The sequence below is a fragment of the Gopherus flavomarginatus genome, chromosome 2 (assembly GCF_025201925.1).
Source record: "Gopherus flavomarginatus isolate rGopFla2 chromosome 2, rGopFla2.mat.asm, whole genome shotgun sequence".
Taxonomy (NCBI): Eukaryota; Metazoa; Chordata; order Testudines; family Testudinidae; genus Gopherus; species Gopherus flavomarginatus.
In genome coordinates, this window is record NC_066618.1 from 255514917 (window position 1) to 255532722 (window position 17806).

Sequence of the window (17806 nt, forward strand, 5' to 3'; positions counted from 1 at the left end):
TTTTTATAAAAACGTCCCTATTAGTGAATTTTAGAAAAAAAAAAAAAAGAAAAGAAAAAAGAAAAAAATCCACCACTACTCTATGCTACCAGATAAACTTGGTGAAATGGCTCTAGCATATTTAAAAAGAGTTTGCCCAAAAAAAAGCATGCCTAGGGAGTCATTGTGACAGTGCAAAATACATTTATGTACATCCCTCTTACAAAAACACCAATATGTTAGCATTCCGTGAAGCATGCTAGTTTTCAGAAAAAAAAATCTATAACAGAGTGAAATAGCAGCTCCGATAGATAGCGTTTTTTTTCTTCAGGACAAATGAAAAAAAAGGTGTTTTTTTTTGTTTAACTACTAGAGAAATATCACTAATACATACAGATATAAAAGCAGCATAGAAAGATACAGGTTTCTCACCAACTAGGAATAAAGAAGACTAAATGTGAGCATGGTTAAACTACAATGCATTTTCACATTTGTCCAACACATTTACAAGAAAAACACCATTGGGAAACCTCACAGGACAGAAGTGTTTTAACACCAAGAGAACTACTATTTTTTTTCCCTTTTTTCATTTAATTAAAAACCCAAACAGGGTGGGGTGGAAAGAATTTGGAAAGGGGCTGGAGCTGAAGCCACCATCTTGTTATTATTAATAATCATAATTTCAATATAAAATGAATGCGCTGGAATAGACCCGATTGTCATACTCTGTGGAACCTTGCAAAAAAGTGAAGAAATGTTGAAGCGTTTAGTTGGGGCAGCTGGCTGATGTCAAAAGCTGCCAGGATGCTAATTAACTGCAGGCTGTGTCCCTTATTTCTGTATTTAAAAGAAAAAAATAAGCCTTTTGTATTATGGCATTTTTTTCTTGCTGCTGTAGTCCTACATCCCACTGCAAATCATCTTTCATTTTTCATTCTGTTGACCTGGATATTATTTTATTTCTTTCAGAAACAGGAAAAAAAAAAAAGAACATCTGTGTCTCCTTCCAATCTGCTGCACATCTGCGCATTTTGGTGCGGGTCTTCAAAGTTCAGTCAGTAACCCACGGACGCCATTCATCTTCTTGTTAAAATGTCTACTGCTGTATCCAATGCTCATACCCTTGAGGGTTTTTTCTCTCTCTCTCTCTTTTTTTTTTTTTGATTTCCATTATTGTTATAAAGAACATTGTGACTTTCAATATTAGCATTTTTGCTTTCAACAGCAATTAGCAATCTCTTGGTTTGCTGTTTGGTAAAGCATCTGTTAATGAGGTCATCTAGTTTAAAATCCCAGCTACTGGAAAATAACAGGGAGGAGGTCAAATCTATCATTTTGTGTTATATTCTCTGCTGTTTTCAGTTTTCTAAAGAAAAGATATCTTTGTTATCCATAATAAGTCATTATGACCCGTTACTGGCCTTCTGTATTTTACTACTACCACCTCAAGATACAGTAAGTTCTTTCTTACTGAAGTACTGAAATATGATAGTTCAATTAAAATCTTTGAGCATCTGAGGATGAGGAATTGGTTTTGTTTTCTGTTTTGTTTTTGTTTCAAACAGTTTCGAGTTCAGTTTTAACGAGGAGTCGTTTCTATGGTGGATGGGGTCCCAGGGGTGCTTGACCTAGGAGTGGCTGCTGGTGGTGTGTCAATGGGGCTCCCTGCCCCACTGTTTGGTGTCACAGAGGAGCTAACTGCTGGTGTCTCTCCTTGCTGCTGGGCTTGGAGGGTCTGCCCACAGATGTGGTGATGCTTCTCCCAGTCCTTGTGCTGGCAAAATGAGCCACAGTATCGCGCCGTGTTGCAACCGCTGCAGGTTTCACTAGCTTTACGGCCACAGTTCCAGCAACTCTAGAAGAGGAAGAAGGGGACAACAGAATGTTAATAATTTTGTCCTGAATTTTGTACCAAACACATTAAACACAACCCATACAATTAATAGAAACTGCTAGTTAAACACTGGTCTAATTAAGGACTACTAGCCTAGGGGTTAATACATAAATACTTCAGATACCTTGGGGCAGATTCAGCCCTGGGGTAACTCCACTGACTTTAGCAGAATTACCCCAGGGATTTTGGCCTTGAGAAATTAGAGCAGACACTAAAAAGGGAATCACTGCTCTAGATGTCAGCTTGTGGCACACAAGCTTCAGGTTTACTTTTGTGTTCATTTAGTCTAACAAATCACTTGAGATTTTCAGCTCTCATCACTATGCTGAGTAGCTGTAAGTGCCCTAAAATTTCACAATGATTTCTCTGCCAGATTTGTATTTTAAAAAAATCTCCCAGAAGAAGGGAAATCAAGTTATTTAAAATGTGAGGAAAGAATATACATCACAGGTAAAACCCCAATCCTGCAAAGACTTAGGCTATGTATCTGTATGTGTGCAGCACACAATGAGCAGCAGTGGGTAGGTTATGTGTAGCTTCACACCACAGTGGAAAGCTGGCTGCATCCACACTGCTATGAGTAGCAATATGCAGCCATGAAAGGCTCTGCCAGGGGGGAGGCAGTGGGGAGCTACCAGAGCCTTTCTCTGCTGACTCCCCCAATGCCAGAGCCTTTCCACACTGCCAGTCTTTCCCTGTGGAGAGGCAAGACCCCAGCAGCAGGGAGGCTACGGAACAATACACTGCTAAAAACAGCAGTGTCGACAAGGGAGGCACTGCTTGGGTAAGTAGAGCCCTGTACATATGCCCATGGTTCTGGTGTGTTTCTATGCTACTTGTCTAAGCAGTGCCTCACCGTCTATGCTGCTATGTATACTAGTGCTTGGGGTGTGTGCAGTGTATGTAATCTACGTGCTGGTATAAGGTGTGTGCTGTGTAGATGTACCCTTCGGCACATGCTTATCTTTGAGCAAGTGAGTAGTCTTACTGGACTCAAATTGGTCCACTCACTGCCCCACGTTAACGGCATGCCTAAATCTTTGCACAGAGCCTAAGAGGCTATCGCACAGTAGACAGCAACAGGCCAAAGGACAAAATCCTTACTCAGTTCCCATCAATTGAGTCAATAGAATTTTTGCCTGGGAAGGACTTCACAATTTGGCCCACTATACAGAACATCACAGCAGCCTGATAGACACAGAGTTTCTGAGCCTCTTATTGTACATCAAGAAAGCAAGACTATACATTTAAAAAATCCCTCGCTTTTCAAATGCCATTGATATCTTTATCAGGAATAAAACCGGACAGAACCACATCCACGAACTCCGCGCTTTGAGTCCTACTCAAAGAGTAGCAACCACAGAATATGTCATTCACTTCCCTACAGTCCCTTGCAATGCCAGCTGGATGCTGGAGCACATCCAACCTACAAGTGATATTCCTAAACTACATACAAAAAATCCCAATTACAGAACAGAACAAAGACTTAAATCCAAAACAATACTTTAAGGAAATTAAACATTTAATTGGAGTCAAGTGGCTTCTTTAGAAAATAACCTGGTATTAGTTCTATCCCTTTTTGGCGCAGGAATATTCTGGCAGATGCAAGAAGAGTAACTGTCCAATACTCACTGGCTCCTTCAGATTGAAATCAGATGTACATGGCATTCTCAATTCAAACTGATTAAACACACAGACTAAACGAGGTAATTACAAATACATGTGCTAGGGACTGGTTTTTTTTTAATTTGTAAAATTGCTCACATCTTTTAAAACACTTTTTAAAAAAGGTGGAATTACAAACACACAGAAACAGATGTTTTTGGTAGTTAAACTGTTGGAAATTCAGACTCCGTGTCTGGCATCACCTGGTTTTGATTCAGTGTTCATGATCTCTGGTTAATTTTGCTTAGACTCAGTCCAGTTCTGGAGTGGTATCACCACATTACTGCCATCCAGACTGGATAGCTTCACTATATTTTTAAATGCATTTTAACTTCTTTTTTTTTAAACAAGCACACTTTTTTTTGTCACCACAATGAAAAGTAACTTCAATACAAATGACTTTTGTAATTGTGTACACAGCAATAAGCGGCGTACAATTCTATTTGGAATGTGATTGCACAGTTACTGCTGAACTGGCAATAACCCAACTTGTTTGGTTAAAGTGATTTTTAGAATTGCAGAATTGAGTATTCTTGTTCATTCCCTATGCAAAAAAAGGGTCCTGATTCTCTAAGCAGACCTTCATGGGAAGACCCGTTAGCCCACATGCAGGACCACTGAAATCAGCAGGGCTCTCTAAAGGTGCACAAGTCTCTTAGTGCAGGTTTGATTGCAGTACTGGGTATACTCATTGTAAAAAAATTTGGTGCCGGAAAATGTAGCCTCTATGTAGTCAAGTTTCTACTCAACAAATAAAAGCCAAGTTTTCTTAAATTCTCTTTTTTGCCTCCCTTGTTGGACTTGTTTTGAACTTGATGTGCTAGATTCTACCCGAGCAGAAGTGCTTGTCCAGTGCTTAATTTGTGCCAGGGATTGCTAGGGCTGAGCCCCGGCATCTCTAGGCTTGGCAGTTCATAGCTCTGGCACCTCTGGGCTTGCTGCACCAGTTATGAAAGTAAAAAAATTGCTTGAGTCCCATCGCCTCTTTCATTACAAATTAAGCACTATGCTTGTCTCTTATAAATCTGCATAGTAGGATGTTACAAACTCTCAAGCTGGAGCCACAATGTCACGATGCAACCAGCTGTCTCAAAATGCATTTTGATGATAGAAGAAGTCACTTACATCTTATGAGTATTTTGTTGAACTGGCTATTTTAATAATTAAATCTCTACAATGCTTTGAACAGGTAAAGTGCTGTATGGGTGCTAGATTTTATTAAAACTCTTAGTCGCTGTACAGCTCTAAATCAACGCTTTATAAGCAATTACCGAATGTGTCCCTACATTGTCTGGTATGTGCTTTTGTCCACTGCATGTATCAGTTATAATTCAACAGGACTTTACAACTTCAGTCTAATTGTGAGAATAAATGCACATAAAATTCATTTTAAAATCCTTGCACCTCCATTTATGTACCAAATTATTGAATTTAAAAGTACTAAAGAACAGTTTTTCTGTGTAAATTGGCAACAAGTGCGCATTCATGAGGAGACTAGCATTGCCACATTAGCTGTATTTTGTAGCATACAATCCACTGGTCCCACAAGGACTTCTTTTACAGAATAGTACAGACCTCACCATTGTTATCTGGGAATACATATCAAGGAACCAGTGCTATGTCATGCTACAATCCATATGGTAACATAATGTGTTTATATGAAATTGAGCAAAGTTTATGTATTTAAATAAAGCAACCAATGCAGCTATGGATTTTTAATGTGATTTCATCTTTTATACAACCCCTTCAGTACTGGCCTAATGTACTGCAACACCAGTTCTTGTTTTGTACTGAGTTCCAGATGTATCCTAATACTGTAATGACTGGATCATAGGGACCTTAGACTCCTTGTGCATTAGTTAGGCCAGTGATCCCCAACCTTTTTGTCTGGCAGGCGCCAGACGAAGGACTGTGGCAACAGTCGAGCATCCACCGAAATGCGGCCGAATTTTGGCAACATTTCGGCAGCGACGCCTCTCGATGACACTGCTTGTCAGCAGCAAGCGGCATCATCCAAAGGCGTCGCCGCAGAAATTCGGCGGCATTTCGGCAGATGCTCAACTGCCAGCCAGGACGTGGGCGCATTTAGATGGCGCCACGGCACCTGCGGGCACCACGTTGGGGACCCCTGAGTTAGGCTATACACAGAAGGCCAGATTTTCAGCCTATGTAACTCAATTTTGTTTCACTGACTCCAAGGATGGATTGACTTAATGGAGTTTGGCTGAATGAGGATCTGGCCTTGAATCTAAGCCACAGGTCCCATTTTCATCTTCCAGAATAACATTCACTACATCTTCCTCAACTCTCAAACTGAAAAGTCCTGGACCAAAGCTAATCCTCTTCCTGGTTCTGATGTACTTTATTTTCAAGATTAATCAGCTTCAAACAGCTTTTATAAAATGAAGGTTTGAGCAATATTATACAATGTGACTGCAGCTCGTGTAGACATACATGAGGTACCTTTAATATAATTAACTTGAGCACTGGAGCAGTGAAGTGTCTTCAGCGCAGGCTGTAGAAGCTCACCAGAAACCCTGGGCAATTACTCACATGGCTAGCTCACACTAAAGCAGCTTCAGTGCTACCAGTACCTGAGCTAGCTATATGAAAGCTAGCTTGGGTATATCTCCACAAGTTGTATTACACCTAGTGTATCCATAGTTGCACAGGCACTCATTGTCTTCAGGGGCTTGGTGCATCACCTCTTACTTCTGTACTACATGGCTCTAGTAGCGCTTACTGCTAATTGAAAATATCAACCAGGAAAAAGAGTCATTACTTGAAATTAGACGAAGGAGTGAAATTCTGGAACAGCCTTCCAAGGGGATTAGTGGGGGCAAAAGATATATCTGGCTTTAAGACTAAGCTTGATAAGTTTATGGAGGGGATGGTATGATGGGATAGCCTAATTTTGGCAATTCATTTGGCAACTGATCTTTGATTATCAGCAGGTGAGTATGCCCAGTGGTCTGTGATGGGATGTTAGATGGGGTGGGATCTGAGTTACTAAAGAGAATTCTCTCCTGGGTGCAGGCTGGTGAGTCTTTCCCACACGCTCAGGGTTTAACTGTTTGCCATATTTGGGGTCGGGAAGTAATTTTCCTCCAGGGAAGATTGGCAGAGGCCCTGGAGATTTTTCGCCTTCCTCTGCAGCATGGGGCACGGGTCATTTGCTGGAGGATTCTCTGCAGCTTGAGGTCTTCAAACCACAATTTGAGGACTTTAATCATTCAGACATAGGTTAGGGGTTTGTTACAGGAGTGGGTGGGTGAGATTCTGTGGCCTGCATTGTGCAGGAGGTCAGACTAGATGATTTATAATGGTCCCTTCTGAGCTTAAAGTCTATGAGTTTATAGTCCCAGTTGTCCATCCTGTGCAATTCTACTTTTCCATGAAGTTCGGTGAGCTATTCCAGTGCAGAAATGTGTCAACCTTCTCTCCCACAAAGGTTGCAGAACCCATCAGACTTCCTACTTTTGCTGTTCCATTAGCCCATGTCTTATAGACAAACAATTGCTCCATCACTGTTTAAAATTTGTGTAGATTCCTACTCTCCAAAATCCTTGGCAGTGCATTACTTCAACAGCTACATGCAGCTAATAACTCTGAGTCTTTTTTGGCTTTGTCAACAAAGGAGACCTTGGAGATCTCTAGCACTGAGGCTGAATGTTTGCTAACACATTGCATTTGGCAAGCCATTTTGCCCTACACTCTTGCCATAACTAGCCGTCTTTTTTAAATATTTCCATTATTATACTATGTGCTTTGCTCTTCTACTTCCTGTTGAGACTCAAAAAAAAAAAGTATTTTAAGATGTTAAAAGTTGATCTACTTTGAAATATCAAAATATGATGCCATACTGTGCAGAGTCACCTTTAACAAAGTTTCTGACATTGTCCACTTTCCTACAAAAGGCAAATAATACTGCAGTGTTAAGCCTAGCTATGTTAAGAGCCCAGATTTCCTGGTATTGCCTGGAGGGAGTAACAATAATGCACCTACTGGAGAGTACGGGGAAACCTAAAAGCCTGCACTAAAAGTTAATCAATAAAGAGAAAAAGAGAATATGCATGGATTACTGATTGCACAATGGTGTTAAAAAAGGCCATGAGACAGTCCACCCAGGAAATAAAGGATGTGTACAAATACATTTAGGTGTATTTATATAGCACTTATCATCATGGGGGATGATTTTCAAAAGTGACAGTGTGACTAAGCAATACAAAGTGCCATTGATTTTGAATGGGACCTAGGCACTTTTTAAATCCATCCAAGTCCCATTGAAAGTCTATGCGGTTTGTGTTCCTACGTCACATAGCCACAATAGGTAGGAATTTTAAAGGTGCCAAAATACACCACCACATGCAAAATTGTCCTCAAGCTGCAGAAGTCTGGGATTAAGTAACAGGTGATAGCTAAGTACTCAGGGTTTAACTGAGCCATTGATGTTTTATTGTTTAGAAATCCTAGCTGCGATCACCACAAATAAAATACATTAGCATATGAATGTGTTTAGTGTGCAACAGGCGTAGAAATCAGGCTTGTGTACATTACCTTTTATGGTTCAAACATGAGTATGAAGTGTCAAGTTAGGTGATGCAATCCTGACCACAACTGACCGGTCAGCATAGACCAGGCCCCTTTGTGTTCACAAGCATGTCATATAAGTGTAATAATTCAGACACACAACTCGATAATGTAAACAAGCCGTAACCCTACACAATCCTTAAACGCAGTGTTGGACCAGTTACACATTTGTTTTATCTAAGCAGATGTCTGAACAAAAAAAGCATCTGCTTCAACTGGAGTGAACTATCATATCCATGTTTTTCCCCCTTAAGAGTGGGGAAGAACACCGTGACTGTTAGATTTTTCAGTGGCATTTTATATTGGAGCAGAGACAGATGTTTTAATTTTTTCAATAATCTGGCCAGTAAATTTACTATGTCTCTTTGCTAAGCTGTTCACCCTTACTATTAAAACTGATTTGCACAACAGTATGTTACAGCCAAAGCAAGCACGGCAGTCATTAAAGAGTAGCTGCTCACATATGTTTTGGTTCTTAGCCAAATCAGCTACCAATGAACGGATCATCCTTTGCGTAGTTTCCTTTTCTGTAATTGTAAGGAAGTAGTAAAGAAATAATTTGCGGTTCTGAAATAGTCATGCTGACAGGTAGGCCTGCTTCTGTCTTTTTGCTTTTAAACACACTCTCCCTAAGAGGCTGTGGTTTACTTCCAGCCCAGGATGTGTACAATTCCTTGGAACTATCCCCATAAAAAAAGCCAGATGAGTGCAAGCCAATCTCAAGGTTTAAGGAGAGCTTCCATTTTAAATACAATATAGGCACTGAAGTAATGGCATTACTCAGTAAATAAGAACAATTTAAACAAAAGCAAAAAGTACCAAAGAAATACTATAATGCTATGTGTCTCATATTTCTCAAAATATTGTGGGCCACTTCTTAAAACTAAGATCCTCTCCTCCATCGCACTCCCCTGTCAATCCCTAGTCAGCACTTCCCACAGTGTTTGGTTTCACATTACTAGATTAATGAGAGTACATGACAATAAGTTCACTTTAATGAGATGGGTGGTCTTGACTGGTTACTTCCCCCACATCCTATCTTTGCTGGTTATTTCTTCTTCCTCATTGTTGAGGAACTTAACTTTTACTATTGAATCTCCTCTCACTGCCTGCAACTCCTATTGCTTTACTCTCCTCAGCTCATTGTTCAGCTTGGTTCTATTCTCTTGCAAAGCAGTCATTTTTCTTGTTTGGTTGGTCTTAAAAGCCTCTGGAAACCCTAACAAAGTCCTGGGGTGATTATAGTATGCAGTACAGCCTCAGAGATACGAACACCAGAGTTGCGGACTGATTGGTAAAACAGGAAGTAACCAATTAGGCAGCAGCAGAGACAAAACAACAAACAACAAAAAAACAACAAATACAAGTACTGTACTGTGCCACAATCTTAAAGGTAGGCACATCTCGGCTGCCTGTCCCCCTCCCCCTATTTTAACCCCCTCCCCTACGCATGGGGCAGCCACTTATATATAGAAGTGAAGACGCTGGGACTGCAAGCCCAAGGCAGCTGGCAGAGCAGGAGCAGCACTGGGGTCTGTTTTCCCCACACACCCTGGGCTGGAAGGGGGACAAGGTTGCAGTCTGACCCAGGGAAAGAAGCTGCCTGCAAGGAAGCTGCCCTCACTGAGGAGAGAGCTCAGCTGCTGATGGAACCTGGCTTGGAGTATCAGCTGCTGGAACTGGAGCCCGAACTGCACTTTGTTCAGAGATAATGAACATTTCAGAGTTATGGATAACCTCCATTCCCGAGGTGTCTGTAACTCTGAGGTTTTACTGTTATAAAAAAGCTATGCCAGGGTAGTTTGCTCCAAGACTTAATACAAATGTTAAAGGTTCTAAAATCAAACACTGAAATGTTAGGAAATGCCCATTGGGAGATCAAATAGTATATGATCGTGTAATAAAAGACTGTATCGTATTGCATATGCTCTCAGGAACCACAAGTTGTATGAGCAACCTTAAAATTGGCATATCTTAACTTTGGGGATTTTTACTTAACAGCCTGAATGTTCTTAGCAACTGAAAAAACAAATTCCATTGTGTGAAATCATATTGACTCCATTCCCCGCTCAACTGGGTCATCAGCAGCATTGGAACCCAGGCAATTGTATCTACAGCGTATACCTGGCATAGTTTAGTAGCAGGAGTAGGCTGTTATCCTCTATGTGGACCAGGCACCAGAGAGGGATGTGAACCAGACCTTGTTCAGTGACTTGTACAACTATGTGTTCGACAGTGGAGGAATGTAGGGAATCAGAAACCTTAGCCCATATGCTCTGTTCCTGGCTCAGGAAGGACATGTGTGCAAGTGGTTACAGAGAGCACAGTCAGGTGCATATATTTTACCATTAAGCATTTATATTGCAGTAGCACCACATTGCCTCAACCAGGCCAGGGCGCCATTGTGCCAGACAATATATAAATGCATTGTAAGGAGAAAAGGTGGCTGAGTGGATAAAATGTGTGGCTGTCAGCCAGGGCTGCCCAGAGGATTCAGGGGACCTTGGGTCTTTGGTGGCGGGGGTCCTTCCACTCTGGGTCTTCGGGACACTTCGGTGGTGGGTCCTGGAGCGAGTGAATGACCTGCTACCGAATTGCCGCTGAAAACCTGGAGCGGAAGGAGCCCCCGCCGCTGAAGAAGCAGCAGCTCTGGGTCTTCAGCAGCGGGTCCTTCACTCGATCCGGGTTTGTTCAGTGGCACTGAAGGACCTGCTGCCAAAGATCCGCCGAAAACTCTCATGGGGGGCCCTGAAAACTCTTGTGGGGGCCCCTGTGGGGCCTGGGGCAAATTGCCCCACTTGCCCCGCCCTCTGGGTGGCCCTGCTGCCAGCTTAGGGATCTGAGGTCAAATCCTAACCCCACTCCAGTGGTGTACAGGGGCCAAAGTAGTGGAGCTGCCATTGAGAGAATTTTTCCCAGTCATGGGCAGAGCACAGCTGATTAATGTGGCCCTACACTGATCTCATCTGCAGTCTTCTAAATATCCGCTTTATATCCACATCCACGGATGCAGATATCCACAAACCGTTTTTGTGGCTTGCAGCTTGGATGCAGATACAAATTTTGTATCCGCGCAGGGCTCTGAAGCACACACTCACCACATGTCACCCAACCATCAGGCTCCAGCTCACCTCTCTGAATCATGCTGCAGCGGCAATATCCTGCTGGGTATTCTAGGAGTTATAGTCCCCAGCTTGCTTAGACAGAGGAGGAAAACTACAACTCCCAGAGGGGAGCGTGCTCTCTCCCGGTGAGCAAAGCGCCATTTTGAAAGAGGTGTGGTTGTAATTTAATCTAGCATGTGGCAGCGGCGGATGCTGTGAGGACAGTAGTTGTTGCCGTTGTCTGTCCTGGCTGGGTCTGCGTGCATTAGAGCTGCTGTAGCTGCATAGAGGTATCCAAGCCTGCGCCTGGGAGGGCGGCGCTGCACATGAGGGCCCAGGGTTGTAGCCTCCCTTCCTGGAGTGGGGAAGGAGGTATGGAGGGGATAGAGTGGCTGAGTGGTAGGGCAGGAGGTCTCTAGGGAGAAGTGGGGGCTTGGAACAGCCTTACATCACTGGTGCACGGTGACCTGTGGAGCTGTTAGTAGAGACCTGAAAATCCAGTGATATCTGCTTTATATCCATGGATATCAACATCCAAGGATTGCGGATATCCACGGATCATTTTTATGGATTGCGGATCGGATGCAGATGCAAATTTTGTATCCACGCCGGGCTCTAATTATAAGGGCTGTGAAGTACACAGAATTAACACCAGTTCACCAGCAGTTAGTGGAAAGAGATGTGATTAGAATTTAGTCCCGTCATGTGTTCACCTTGCCTTCCTGTATGCCTAACGGGTGGGAGCAACAACAACTTGCTGCCTAGAGATCTGTGCCTAGGAGCATGCTCAGTGCACTCAGCACACAACGAGTTGTGTCTGGCTGAAGCACGTACAGTACATATGTAATTTTAGAGGTTTTAGCAACATACCTCTAACAGGTTCTACTGAACACAGAAATGTACTGAGGTTTATATCTTTACATCTGTCCAAAACAGGATGGATTCTCACGGAGAGATCAAAAGATTCCTCTCTGACCCATAACAAATTTCAAGTTTTTCCTTTGAACCCTAAAGGACCTAAATCTTTTCCAAAAAGGAAAAAAGTTGTAAACATGCATCAACATGGGCAAAACTACCTATTTTCCACTAACCTCATTCTTGGAAATGGCTGAACCATTTTTACAGAACCTTAAAAAAAAAAATTCATTCCAACAGAGAGTAAATTTTACCCCAGGGGGCTACAGTTTGGTAAAATTACAAGCAACTGAAAATAGAGGCTTATAATGGACACTGCTAGACTACATAAACTATAAGATAGGTATGGTTCCCATACACCATTGCAGTAGGGTCAGGATTTGGCCTCAGATCTCTAATGTGGCACACACAAAGCTCATCCACTTAGCCACCCTGTCTCCAAAAAGGGACCGTTACTTACAATGCATTGCCTGAGTGAACACTGCAGGACCAGGCCACTAGATTTGTTTTTCAAATAGATTTTTAAAGTCTGGTTTGATCTTGCCAGGATGCTTGCCAGTTGACTGGAGATGGGATGAATTTAGAGGCCTGCAAATAATGTTTATTCACAGGCTCCGGGGTAGAATGGATATACTTTTTATCCACATCCCTTTGGATCCAGGCTAAAGGAAAACTTTTTAAATATATATTTCTAGGCAATTAACATACTAGTAAACAATACCTCTTGAAATGAAACTATAGTGTTAGACAGAACTGGCTGTTCCTATGTTGCCACTGCCAGAAGTGCTACCATTCAGGAATGCAGGAGAACTTGCATGAAAATGCCCAGCGTGCATTCCTTTGGATGCACATTTATTTGGGGGAGAATGGTCTGTGTGTATTGGCAGATAACAGGTGTTGCATTGATCTCGGCTACTGTACATTTACTCACTAAACAGATTAACTTTACAATTTCCTCTTAGTCATTTACCTTTGGAATTTCAGCATTCATAATAGGAATCATTTGTATTTACACATGAAAATGATAGCAGCTTAGTGATCATAGCTGTCAGACAATATGTCAGACAAATACCCTTCATGCGAATATATGAGGGGGAAAATGCCCTTGAATATCTTAGCTACAAAATACCAATAATTTGAATTTATGTCGCATTTAATTCTGCAATGGAATACTTAGTACTTAAAGGGTGCCTACACTTCCCTTAGTCTCTCTTTTCCTGAGAAACTTTCAGATGCTCAAAATTAATTCCTTTTGTCTTTGTGTTATTCATCTGTTACACATTATGGAAAAACTCTGGGCATCCAATGTTCCCACAATGGTCTTTCATCTCCAGAGAAGTCTGGTATGAATTAAATTCTTATGCTCCCTCAAATTATGGCTATGTATTGCCGCATGCCACTGATTTATCAGCCTGTGATTTTTGCCAGTTCTTTCAGCATGGTGCAACTCCCTAATATGAACCTCTTCAACCTAAGTCATTCGTCTACATTACTAGCAAATGCAGTAATTAAAATGCTTTTGCAATAATGTACATGAATATGCATTCATATATAATGCGATACAACACACCTATTAGTTTGCCAATTCCCTGTGATATAGAATTTGCATAAAAACATGCTTTTCTACATTTTTTTTAACATCTCCCAATCAGAGCAATAGTTTATGAGAGCAATGTTCTCTGGTTACCATATTTTATTTTGAAATAGCTGTTAAAGTGGCTATCATAAATTTAGCAGCAATTTATAAGGGCATTTTTAATCATTAGTTTCCTTTCCACACGGATGTTAATGTTTCTTTCTTCTCTAAATGACATAAGATTTCATTATATCCAAAATACTTCAGCACTGGCAATAAGACTATTGTTCTTTCACTCCTGACTTCCTGCTATATATGCTGCCATATGTCCCATACCACAAGAATTCAAAGCTTCCACTATCATGTTTAAATCTGAATTGAGGTTTACCATGCTCATTCCTATTTTACTCTTTGTCGCTCTTTCATTCTATTTTTCTCTTGCCAGATGCTGTTTGTCCCGCCCTTCAGCTCACACATAATCTCTGTAGCTGAAATAATAAATTCTAATTACGGAAACATTCTTGCAACTCCGCATACACATTTTTTTCTTCCAGAATCTAGTTTTGTGCTGATCATGTCTACAAAAACCCTCTCCCTTTGCAAAAAAAAAAAAGTAAACAAAATGTTAGCTACCTTGCTATAAGCCTAAATAAATGTCACTTATTTTGGGGACATTAGAATTTCATTATTTATCATTGTTCATTGAATGTTATTTCAACCACTAATTTTAAATAGATTGTGTTATTTTAAAGTATTTTAATTTTACATCTAAAGTAAATGGAAAATATATAGACTATATTCCCATCACTGCATTATTCTTATTGCCTCATTCCCCTGCTACCAATCAATTTAAAGCCATTTCAGACTTTTCTTCTGAAACAATTGCTGGCCAGTTGGCAGACAGGATACTGGGCTAGATGGACCTTTGGTCTGACCCAGTATGGTCATTCTTATGTTCTTAGACAAAGATAAACAAACAAAAAAATGAAAAAGAAATTGAGTATTAAGTCTTTATTGCAGGTGGCTGGGTGGATTCAAACTCTGATAACAAGGCTCCACTTTGGTATACTTCTGAGTAAACTTTGAGATGACTCGCCTCCTACTCATAGACTCATAGACTCATAGGTCAGAAGGGACCAATCTGATCATCTAGTCTGACCTCCTGCACAAGGCAGGCCACAGAACCCCATCCATCCAATTTTATAACAACCACTATCCCAGGACCGAGTTATTGAAATCCTCAAAAATGGTTTGAAGACCTCAAGCTGCAGAGAAACCACCAGCAAGCGACCCGTGCCTCACGCTGCAGGGGAAGGCGAAAAACCTCCAGGGCACCTGCCAATCCGCCCTGGAGGAAAATTCCTTCCCGACCCCAAATATGGCGATCAGCTAAACCCTGAGCATGTGGGCAAGAGTCACCAGCTAGCACCCAAGAAGGAATTCTCAGCAGTAACTCAGTACCCATCACATCCAACATCTCCCCGCAGACCATTGAGCAGACCTGTCTGGTGGTAATTCAAGATCAATTGCCCAAATTAACGATCCTATCATAACATCCCCTCCATATACTTATCAAGCTTTGTCTTAAAGCCAAGAAAGTCTTTTGCCCCTACTACTTCCCTCGGAAGGCTATTCCAGAACTTCACTCCCCTAATGGTCAGAAACCTTCATCTAATTTCAAGTCTAAACTTCCTAATATCCAGTTTATACCCATTCGTCCTCGTGTCTACTGAACTGCTTACCTCACTTGAATCTTCCTGTTGATTGATAACAGCTAATGCATCCTCTGCAGCCTGTCGCTTGGCTTCTGCAACAGTGCGCTCCATTTTAGCTCTCTCTGTAGTGATCATGTCGTGGGCTTTCCGTTCTGCCTCTGACACTGCCTTTTGCAACTCTGTCATCGCCTGACGTTTTACTTCATTGACTGCTTCCTCTACAAACAAGGCAAGAAGTCTTCATCAGCACAATAGGTTTGGTACAGGACTGTTTGATTAGAGGGAACAATGCACAAAGGAAGCATATACCCTGCTAATAGCATGCCTCATCACTTCCGGAAGTAAGATAAGGATGAAATTGAGTCCCTATGACCATTGAGCTATTCCCTCCTTCTACTTCCCCATCATCTGAGGAGTACATAAAGTGCTCAGATAGTAAATGGTGGGCAGTACAAAAGTGTAGCTGTTTCTGATCTTCAATTTATCCTTTTGTATCTTTTTGAATATTTTGCTTGACAAATTTTTTCTGCATAGGACTAGATTTATGAAAGAATTCTATGAAAGAAACTAATTGAGAAATGACACTGTGAACATTTTTAGCTCTAGGAACTAGAATAATACAAATAATAAATTAATACACCTCTACTTCGATATAACGCTGTCCTCGAGAGCCAAAAAATCTTATCGTGTTACAGGTGAAACCGCGTTATGTTGAACTTGCTTTGATCCGCCGGAGTGTGCAGCTCCCTTCCACACCCCCCGCCCCCGGAGCACTGCTTTACCACCAAATTCGTGTTATATCAGGTCACGTTGTATCAAGGTCGTGGTGTAATAATAAGTAACATTCTGGTTTTAAAGCTTCTGTAAACTAGGGCAGGACATTGGTATACACACCCTTAAAGGCATTGATGGGTTCTCTGGTATATAAAAACTCAATGTAGAGTATAATGAAAAGGTGCTCAGAGTTAATACACCTCTTAAAACAAAGTCACTGATAAACAGATAATCTAACTTTAGTGTGTCTAAAGTCATTTTCTGAATATGTAGCTTTCGAATGCAAAAGGTACGTTTCAATGTTTCCAGTTTTGAGTCTAAACACATTGCTTTTTTGTTTTAGTTCTTACCAATTGATCTCTGTTCCAAACCAACATTTATATTTTGAAGACTTAGGCCCTGATTCAGCAAGTCACTTCAGCACATTTAAGCCAATGGGAAGTAGGCACACACACAAACATGTACATAACTGATTTGTTAAAATCAGAGCCTTAGTGTTGTCTTAGACAGATATAAACCATTGCATTAAATTATCCAGTATGAATTTGTGTAATACATTCTACGAGGCTACTCTATAAAACAGGAGTTGTCATGAATTGGTTATTCAGTTTTTGATGCAAGAAGAATGCAAAGATTTTACTGATGTACAAGCTTTCAACTGACAACTAAAACAAGTAATTTTTTTTTAAATTAACTGTTCTAATTAACAAGGAAACCATCCTCCCCCTGAATTAGTTTATCTAATTTTCATCTTTATTCAAAGCAAAATGACAATGATTAATTGAAAATTTAATAAGCAGTAATTATTAACTTGGCAAACCTAGTACCAATTAACACTCTATTAAAACTAATTATGACGTTTCACTCAAGTGTTTGCATTTAATTGTTTCATCCACTTAAAAAGCACCTTAATTAAATGTTCTGTCTAATTAAAAACATAGATTCCTAATAAAAATGGTTGACTGTAGATTAAAAATGTAAGAGTTACAAATGTGCTCCGGTTACTTTGGGTTTTGTTCAGTATTTCACATATGTGCGTGTATATACAAGTGTGGGAAATCCACAACTTTCCCCAGTTTAGAGCTCTACATTAGCAGTTGGTAATCCCAGTACTTGATGTCATTTGCTTTGTTATAGTAGCATCACTGAAAGAAGCAATTTTTAAAAATTATTGTTTTATCATGAATAATCCTAATTTTAATGTACTAATGCACAATCCAAATGACACATATTGACTTCATTTGAACCTGTTCAAAATGATACCTATTTCTGTTACACTAGTGCCTACTAAAGTAGGCTCTGTACATACACGTATGAATAAATAGTCTCTGATCCAAAGAGATATGTTTAGACTGAAGATTTGGAGAGGGAAAGAAATAAAATTAGAGATAAAACTTATGCCTTTATTTTTATGAGGCTGAAAATATGCCGTTATATTACCATACCATAAATGCTGTTTGTGGGGAGGGCATCGGGAAAGGGGAAAATCATACCCTTCAACTATACAGCCAAGGCCTAATTTACTTTGAATATTCAAGGTGAATTAAAATTCTATCTAAGTGGCAATACAGGACAATAATTTTTGCTTACGATC

The 17806-nt window shown here is 40.7% G+C and overlaps 1 protein-coding gene across 6 annotated transcripts in view; it reads right to left on the reverse strand.

Moving 5' to 3' along the window:
* The window catches only part of RUNX1T1 (RUNX1 partner transcriptional co-repressor 1), a 146730-nt gene that overhangs the window by 2238 nt on the left and 126686 nt on the right, over positions 1-17806 (reverse strand). For all 6 annotated transcript variants that reach the window (XM_050940944.1, XM_050940943.1, XM_050940941.1 and 3 more), the window contains 2 exons: positions 15466-15656; positions 1-1834 (listed from right to left, as the gene is read on the reverse strand). The exon at positions 1-1834 is cut by the window's left edge and continues 2238 nt beyond it. In XM_050940944.1, coding sequence (XP_050796901.1) covers positions 1559-1834; positions 15466-15656 — 467 coding nt within the window. In that variant the 3' untranslated portion in view covers positions 1-1558. The remainder of the gene's footprint in view (positions 1835-15465; positions 15657-17806) is intronic.